Raw genomic sequence first — 9251 nt, 5'->3', positions numbered from 1 at the left:
GATACTGTTCTCTGAAAATCCAACTCTAATTTACAGAGAACAGACTAATTCTTATATAGAACAGAAAAAAGGACTCCAGCTTTGTCAGTGCACAGGTATGAGAAAAAAGTCATATGGCTGAATATGAATAAAAACATAAAAACAAAATGCTTGTTTATAAACAAAAATGATGTAACAGGCAAAGTAAGGCAAAACTCTATTAGTGTTTTGTAGCTGAAGAAGGCAGGTCTGCTGGGACTCACAGGGCTCGAGGATTCCTGAGAGACAAAAAACAGGAGAGTAAAACGATGGATCAGGACAAGAGGCAAAAGAGAAATGCTTTCCATCTTACTACTCATGAAGAGTTCAAGAACTGACAGACAAAGACTGCAGACACATTACGCTCAGTTTTAGACATGATATCCGATCTTTGAAACAGACTACACCAGGACTGGAGAGGAAGTGGCATTCCTCTAAATCAGATGAATCCCAGAGGGCCTGGAGAGACAGTTTAATGACGTCTAAGAAGGCCGTCCGTAAAGCCAGATCAGCTTACTCAGTAAGTTCATCACTAATAGAAGGAAAACTTAAAAATCCTTCTCCTTACTTACAAGGCTCTTAATGGACTAGCTCCATTACACCGGATCTAACATGGAACACTCAGATCTCAGAGTGCAGTTTTACTTGTGTGCTGTGTGAATTCATAAAAGTGGAATGGGAAGACGAGGCTTCTATGGAACCAGTTACCAATCTGGGTCTAAGAGGCAGACACCGCCTCCATCTTTAGGACCAGACTTGAAACCTATCTGTTTAGTAAGGTGTATAATGTAATGTAATGTATGATGTTTGTGCATGTTTGTTCCTCTCTCTCTCCTTCATCCTCTCTGTCCTGTCTCCCCCTTCTTCTCCCCTCTCTCTCTCCTTCATCCTCTCTGTACCTGTCTCCCTCTTCTTCTCCTCTCTCTCCTTCATCCTCTCTGTCCTGTCTCCCTCTTCTTCTCCTCTCTCTCCTTCATCCTCTCTGTCCTGTCTCCCTCTTCTTCTCTCTCTCTCCTTCATCCTCTCTGTCCTGTCTCCCTCTTCTTCTCCTCTCTCTCTCTCCTTCATCCTCTCTGTCCTGTCTCCCTCTTCTTCTCCTCTCTCTCCGTCATCCTCTCTGTCCTGTCTTCCTCTTCTTCTCCTCTCTCTCTCTCCTTCATCCTCTCTGTCCTGTCTCCCTCTTCTTCTCCTCTCTCTCCTTCATCCTCTCTGTCCTGTCTCCTCTTCTTCTCCTCTCTCTCTCTCCTTCATCCTCTCTGTCCTGTCTCCCTCTTCTTCTCCTCTCTCTCCTTCATCCTCTCTGTCCTGTCTCCCTCTTCTTCTCTCTCTCTCCTTCATCCTCTCTGTCCTGTCTCCCTCTTCTTCTCCTCTCTCTCCTTCATCCTCTCTGTCCTGTCTCCCCCCTCTTCTGGTGGCATTCAGTATTCCATTCACTGCGGACCTCCTCCCCTGATCATCATTCAGGTTATTATGGTTTTAAGTTTTTGCTTAAAACAGTATTCTCAGGATTTGTAAACACAGCTTGTCTTACATGGTCAATGCAGTATGTCTGATCAATTACATAATGAATATTTAATACATCCTACTCTAAACATTATATCAAGGGTCAACCACAGTGAGTGGGCAGAACTTATTTTGTATGAAAGGCTACTATCAGCAACATCGATCCGTCCCCACATCCGAATACACACCACAGACCATAATCAGGGTATAATGTTTCACACTAATCCAATCACTGCAGCCTACAGTCTAATGCCATCTAGACGTTCTGAACGCCTCCATTAAAAAGCAGTCACTTATGTCAAAAGTCGATAATGTCAGTGGATAAAAACCAGGAATTTGTCAACCACCATTAATCCAGTCTTTTGTAAGGGGGAGGGGCAAAGAAACTGGGCTGAGGGGGAGAATGAAAATCAAGAAGGAACATGGACACATGGTATGAGGAACAAACAGAGAAACAGGCTTTAGACAGGGAAAAGATGGAAGAAAAGTAGGAGGGACCATCAGAGGAAAAGGAGATGGAGGAAGAGACAGGTAAGGAAAGGAGATGGAGGAAGAGCCAGTAAACACACACATGAAAAAACAGTTTGTCTTTTTATGATTGCCTGTGGGAGGAGCTGTTGCGAACAGACCTAGGTGAAATAACATGACATAATGTGCTGATTATTTTTGCTGTCTATCTTCAAGACACCAGGTCGAAGGCTGAGTGCTGAGTTCACTACTTCTATCACAAGTACTTGATCGTATTTAGCAATTTAGTGATGTTGTAGTGCCTCGTTGGGCCAGTCTGGGAATGGGTGATAGTAAAGATGCAAAATGTTTAAGATTTTGTTGACATTCTCTATTCTGTGTTGTGATCTGTGTGAGCTGAGAAAACAGCACTCACATTGCAAGATTCCTACTTAGACTTACTGCTCAACTCTACGTCTGTATTAAACACTGACAGATCACTGCACCGCATACAAACATGGTTTATATGTGGTGGAGGACCTCAGTGGGTGGGTCTGTGTGAAGATTACATTTTATGTAATGTGATCTGTTAAGAGAGAGTGAGGGAGAAGCACTGGGAAACACAGAAGAAGGCAGGAGAAGAGATAGGAGGAAAGGAGAAAAGATTTGCATTGATTTTGATATTTACACCAGAAGTATATGACTGATGCATTTGCCACAAAGACTATGTAAGTCTGTTTTTATCCTGCCCTGTAATCACTCTGTGGGAGCTAAATGGTAACAAAATAAATAAATAATAAAGTGCATTAAGTGTCTTCTTTTCACTGATGAGTTCAGCTTTCTCTGGATGGAGCATCTTGTAAAAATAGTATTAGAAACTGAAACTACAGCTGCTTTCTTACAATTAATTTGGTCATGATAGCCATTAAGCACTGTAAAGTGTAAAGAGTTGACATTACTTAAAAAAAGCTTGGAAACCGATTGCCTCAAAATTTCTAAGTGAAGTATGTGATTTTAAATCAGTAAAGCGGAAAAACAAGGTGTTCAGACTACTCATGCCATGACAGTAAACTCAGTATAGTTCAGTCCAAATAATTAGTTTGGTGTACTATAAATATCAGTTCAGAGTTATGTTAAGTAAACACTACTCAAGTATGAGGAAACTGATGCCTCAGTCCCTGAGGAGGATTTGCTCCATGAGTGAAGGTGGTTGGGGGAGCAGTGAAATGTCTACAGATCAAAAACCAACAGCTAAGTTTGAGTTCCAGAGCCTTGACTTATTTTCTTGGCCGTAACATTTCTCAGAGGGTTTAGACCTTAACTGCATCATTTTAAAGTAGCCGTCATCATCCTTAAGATATCTTTAGGAAATGTATTAACGTGTGCGTGTGTGTAATGCAGGACTACAATGCAAGGGCCACAAATCAATGTTTCAGCTATTCACTGCACTGTAACATCTAACAGGCTGCCACTACGTCCCTGAATGGAGGGACCATGAGTGAAGGTGTGGGGGAGGAAAGAAATGTTGAACATAACACTACACAGATGAATTACTTTATGACCACACTTTCACAGTGTCACTCAACATGCCTAAAGTGTCTTTATGAAATTTACCAACACCTGTGTGTCAGTACTTCACCAAACTGGAGCATAAGCTGCAAGACTGCAGAACTTAGAGGTCCAGTCTGCATAGCCACATAGGTGGGGAGGAGGCCTTAGATCCAGGCCTTAGATCCAGACCTTGACCTGCCTTTCTGTTAGCAAATACACATGTATACACCCCCTAACAGCGCTCCTCACTGATGGTGCCAATCATGACGTGTGTCTTGTGGCTCGGTCTTCATCACTCACAGTTTCAGTTAAAGTGACTCGAGGCTGATGAGTTTAATGCTTTCTTCATTAGAACGTTTTATTAAGTAAACGTAACGTAAGTAAACACATATGAGTTTATATTTTTACGTAATGTTACAATTACATTACAGTGAGGTAAAACATTCAACTACTTATGAAAAGTGTTAAAGTTTAAACTTTTCTACCTGGGCTGCACAAACCAGTTTATGAGAGATTCAACAAAGAGAACCAAATCAATACAGTTCACTGTACTGGGCCATGGTAATAAAGAGGGAAATAAGCTTTCATTTTATCAAGTGAGGCTACTCCTACCCTGACATCTAATTATCAAAAGAACAAGGTCAAATATACAAGCAGCAGATATGAGGTTTCTCTGCAGAGTGACTATAGGCCTATGGACACCTGCCTGACAAAGGTGGAGCTGATTTACATCATATGTCATGTGACTATATTTACTCTATATCAATAGATGGTGTTCTTAATTATACATTTTACTGTATATAATGATTTGTAAAGTCCAAAATGAATGACTAAGGACTCATTTATAAATAACACCAACACTGCTTTTCTTTGTGAATCATTGTTGTTATAAACGCAACCAGCTCCAGTCCTGTAGTAGGCAAAGCAAACAGCAGGTGGCAGCAGGGAGCTAACAGGCTGGAGTGCACCTAGTGACGGGGGACGAAGAAGAACACGTCGCGTATGTTTGGGTGATCCTGTCCACAGTTTGCAGTCAAAGTGACCACTGATCATTAGACGGAGTGACATATGTTAAAGCTCTATTCTTTTCAATCAGCGGGTAAGTTTAACAATATATATCTGCAGCTAAAGCCTAGAACTTGGCCCGAGACGGATGCAGGACGCAGTGTGTTGATGTGGAGTCTGATAACGTCCTGCAGCTGATGGTCGATAAACAGACTCCTCTTCTGTCGCTTTGTATATTAACATGATCAAAAAACGACTGTGTTGAGTCGTGGTAATAACACGTGTACTGCTTGTAGTAGCTGGCTAGTAGGACTGGTTCGGACTGGTTCGGACTGCTTCGCTGTTTCCCACAGACGGCAGTGTGTTTGTGAGCAGGACAAAGGGAGTGACTCTACAGAAGGCCAAGGTGTTTGTTCTCATTTCAGGACACGCTGTAAAAAAACAGGCGATATGCTAAAGGCTACATGTTTGCTAGGAAGCTGTTCACTAGCTATTCATATAGGTTACATAGAAACCCATATATGTCGTATCGTTTAATTTAATTTATTTGGAAGTGTCTCCAGCCCCAAAACACTACCTGTAAACACCTCGTTGTTATTTCCAGTGAACTCTCATCGAGCTCTGTTGTTATTACCTTAAGGACAGTCTGACTTACAACAGGCCACATATGACTGGCAGCAGTCCTTTTATCCAGTGGACAGATATCACATTAGCTCTGCTGTTGTCCTGGGGAAATGGAACAATGGCCTTTAACCCATGGGTCATTTCCCACCAATAATAATAATAATAATGTAGCACAGAGTTTCAAGGCAGAAGAGAAAACATATTATTAGTAGTAGTAGTAGTGTTACTACTAATAAGTCAAGTAGTAGTTAATGGCCTTCATGTTGCCATGTACTGTTCGCTGCCCCTGTTTTCACAGTTATATCATTATTTATGGGATGTGTTGTGAATGTGGGCTGATAAGTTCTTTATTGCAAAGCAAACTCACATACTTACGTGTGTGCCATAGATTGGTCACCATGACAACCAAGCGTGGACTGATAACAGATTCATTCAAGGTGGTGAAGAAGGCAAGGAGGCTCAGGGGAAAACGAGAGAGGAGGCCCTCTCCTCCCCCACAGCAAGGTGGGTTTCCTCTTTAACCGTTTCTTTTCCGTGTGGATGTCAGTGTTGGATCTCCCTGATACTTTGTTTTGACTTACGGTATATATATTATATTTGCAGAGGCTGAAACTAAAACCATCCGAGAGGACGAGCTACAGAGGCTACGGCAGTTTGATCTGGACTGGAGATTTGGGCCCTGCACAGGTACCATGATAACAATAGAGATCATCTTAGTGAAATATTATTACTGATACCAATAGACCATTCAATTTTTGTGTTAAGACGTTTTGTAACTGGCCGGTGCTTTGACAGCCCATGCAGGGTGGGATGTGTTCTGAACTGGTTTGATGGGGCATTCGATCATCAGTCACTGACCATCTAGATGCTCCAGCACACCACTCCATAAAAGCTGACTGACAGTTAGTCATAATTAGGGGTGTTTATGCTGTCCAAAGGACCTGAGTGTCCTTAGCAGATGAACTCTGACCTACTTAAGAGTCATCTGTCTTTATGTCCATTTCTTTGACATTCACTGGTGTTTCTGTGAGAAGGAGAGAGAGAGAGAGAATATATATATATGTGTGTGTGTGTGTGTGTGTGTGCAAGAGAGACGCACAAAACTACAAGTAAGACAGCAAACACACTTTATGACATCAATCAGTGTGAACCAGACTAGTGAGGATAGAGGAGAGGTAAGAGGATGAGAGGGGGATTTGAGGGGACAGGGAACTGCTCAGTGGATCATGTTTGTGTCCCCTTACAGCATAGGCCTATAGCAGCATATGCAGTGGTGGTTCTACATTGAATTACTCCCCAGGCGAGACCCACACTGTGCTGGGTTTACCACATCACGGCCAATAATCCATAATGTGAGGTCCACTCCTATTTTCACCACATTGTCTTTCAGAAGAGTGTGCTGAAAAAGAAAAATACACGTTTCAGTGCACCTTTTAGCCTTTTAGAGCTGAGGGAGGGAGATCTGTGTGGGTAGTAGATGTCGGCGTCATCCACCGTAATGCCTGACCAAGCTGCTAGGCAAGCTGCGTCCATCTAGCTATGAAGTAAATATAAAATGTAAAACAGTTCACGCACACATCCTTGGAGTAGAACTTTAAAGAAATGTTCACGTTCCCAGAACAAATGCCTGAGAACACACTGAGTTTATTTGAAAGTTTCTGTTAGATTATCATACTTGTTGGCTACTTAGTGTCAAATAGAATAACAATAATAATCCCTGGCATTCAGAAAGTGAGCAAGGCTAAGCAACAACATGTGCCATGCAATGCATGTTATCTGGGAGGAGGCCCACAGTTTTACATATTGTTAACCTCTCAGTAATTACCTATGTAACTTGAGTTTTTTGGCTGATTTAAAATATATTCATCCTTTGTCCTAACATAGTTTTGGACAACAGACACTGGCCAATAAACAATAGAGAACTCTCCGTTGTTGTACTGTAGATACAACAAGAGGAGGACAGTGATGGATGATTAATGACTGGATTAAGGTGTTATATGCAGAGGGAGTTTACCGTACTGTTTAGTTCAGTGTCATTGACTGTTTCCACTCAAAGCAGTAGTCCTCGATGGCTCATCTCTTTTCTTCCTCTTTTCAGGTATCAGCAGGCTACAGAGGTGGGAAAGAGCAAAGCTTCATGGTCTGAACCCACCTGAGGAGATCAGAGAACTGCTGCTGCAAACACACACTGACCCACAATATAACCTGAGGTAACACACAGATTCTTGGGGGTAGCAGGGGTTTTGTGTATTAATAGACAAACCTTCACATTCATATTTATACAAACCTGGTTTTGTTATTAAGAAAATGATAGTAATTTGTGTTGCCTAACACCACTGAATTAAATCCTGTTTCTAACCTGGTCATGGTGACCAGGTCAAAGAAATTCTTTGAATTAATTCTTTTTTTTAGAAAACTGTGAGAATTATGTCTGTTTAAGATAAAAGAAAGTATTTCCCCTTGCTTTATTATCTACTAAGTGTTAATACAGTTACAGTACAGTACAGAAAAAAAATTTAAACCCTGCTGATTTGGTTGAAGTTGCTAACAAAGGTAAGATTTGACGCTACATGGCCCCATCCATCCTCCCTTTGATACGATGTAGTTGTCCGACCCCCCCGGCAGAAACACCCCAAAGCATGTCTCCACCTCCATGTTTGATGGTGGGGACGGTGTTCTTGGAGTCATAGGCAGCATTCCTCCTCCTCCTCCAGTCCCAGCTGCCTTGAGATCATTGACCAGTTCCTCCTGAGTAGTTCTGGGCTGATTCCTCACCGTTCTCATTATCACTGAAACTCCACGAGGTGGCATCTTACATGGAGCTCCAGACCGAGGGAGATTGGCAGTTATTTTATGTTTCTTCCATTGTGAATAATCACACCAACCGTCGTCACCTTCTCACCCAGCTCCCAATCAGTCCGCTGCATTAAACACACCTGTGAGCAGAATTCTTGCTGATTGACAGGAGATCAAAAACTTTTCCCATTCATGAAAATGGGAAAAAAAGTTGATAATCATTTTTAAAATGATTTTGTTTCTGAAACATACCATTGAAATTATAGACTGATCATTTCTTTGTTAGTGAGCAAACTTACAAAATCAGCAGGGTTTAAATCATTATTATTAATCATTATATAAACAATTGTAAAAAAATACATTGATCAGCTACTGTCCACAACCAGTAAGTGAATAATACTTACCTTAATAATGGGACCTGTCAGAAGACTGGTTAAGATGGAGGAATTGAGCAACGTTAATGAGGGCGAAATCATGGGTAGGACCTATCAGGGGGTCTGAGGAGGAAAAAGTACTGGATTCACGGTCATGGACTGTTAAGGCTTACTTATACTGCTAACTTTGGAACATGACTGTATTTACTTTACTTTACATTTAATTCAGGTGATAAATAAAGTTGATCATAAATGTTTTGTTGTTGTCCTTTCAGCCTGTGGAGCGAATACCCTATCTGAAGAAGATGTAAAAAAAGAGGATGAGACATACTGTCTGTAAACACATTTATTTATTTTGTATCATAAAAACATAAGAAGAAACAGAAAATCAGGAAAGTAAAAAGTACAAACCTCTGATTCCAGTTTTACACTGCTTTGTATTCTTGTTTTGTACCATGATACTAAATAAAGAAAGTGTTCCAGGAAGATTTGGTCTGTTATGTGATTTAAGTAGACATTAGGGACTGTGGAAATGAAATATTAAGACATGATTTGTACATTCCCACGTTTTGCCCTCTTCTGGTGTCTCCCTCGTGGTCTACACAGTGACATACATTTGTTTCAGTCTTTTTATAACTGACCTAATAGTACAATTTCTGTTTTACTCTCAACTGCCTGGATGTGTGTCAGAGAACTGAGTGTATGAAGTGCTTTTGAAGGATAGGCCTGATTTACTCTGTAGTGTATGAGGTGATTAGTTATTTCAACATATTCCCACTCGGCGATAATATACATAAATGTTGGAGATGGGTCTGCCTTTGTAAACAGGGCAGCCGAACATTACAAACCATCACAGTACGGATAGGCTCAGCCTGAGCACCCTGTTGCTCTGCCTGCTCACCCACAGCTGCACTCCCAGGTTCAGCACCAACC

General features: G+C 41.4%; 1 protein-coding gene across 1 annotated transcript; it reads left to right on the top strand.

The window, feature by feature from the left end:
• The first annotated feature begins 4460 nt into the window (after positions 1–4460).
• pold4 (DNA polymerase delta 4, accessory subunit) lies at positions 4461–8804 on the top strand. The gene is made up of 5 exons (XM_028406268.1): positions 4461–4618; positions 5537–5652; positions 5752–5835; positions 7247–7358; positions 8594–8804. The coding sequence occupies exons 2-5, from the start codon at positions 5547–5549 to the stop codon at positions 8616–8618; spliced, it is 327 nt and encodes a 108-aa protein (XP_028262069.1). The 5' UTR covers positions 4461–4618; positions 5537–5546; the 3' UTR covers positions 8619–8804.
• Positions 8805–9251: the final 447 nt, after the last annotated feature.

The sequence above is a fragment of the Parambassis ranga genome, chromosome 1 (genome assembly GCF_900634625.1).
Source record: "Parambassis ranga chromosome 1, fParRan2.1, whole genome shotgun sequence".
In the NCBI taxonomy this organism is placed as follows: domain Eukaryota; kingdom Metazoa; phylum Chordata; class Actinopteri; family Ambassidae; genus Parambassis; species Parambassis ranga.
The sequence above is the reverse complement of the archived record's forward strand: the minus strand, read 5'-3'. Positions and strand labels throughout refer to the sequence as shown.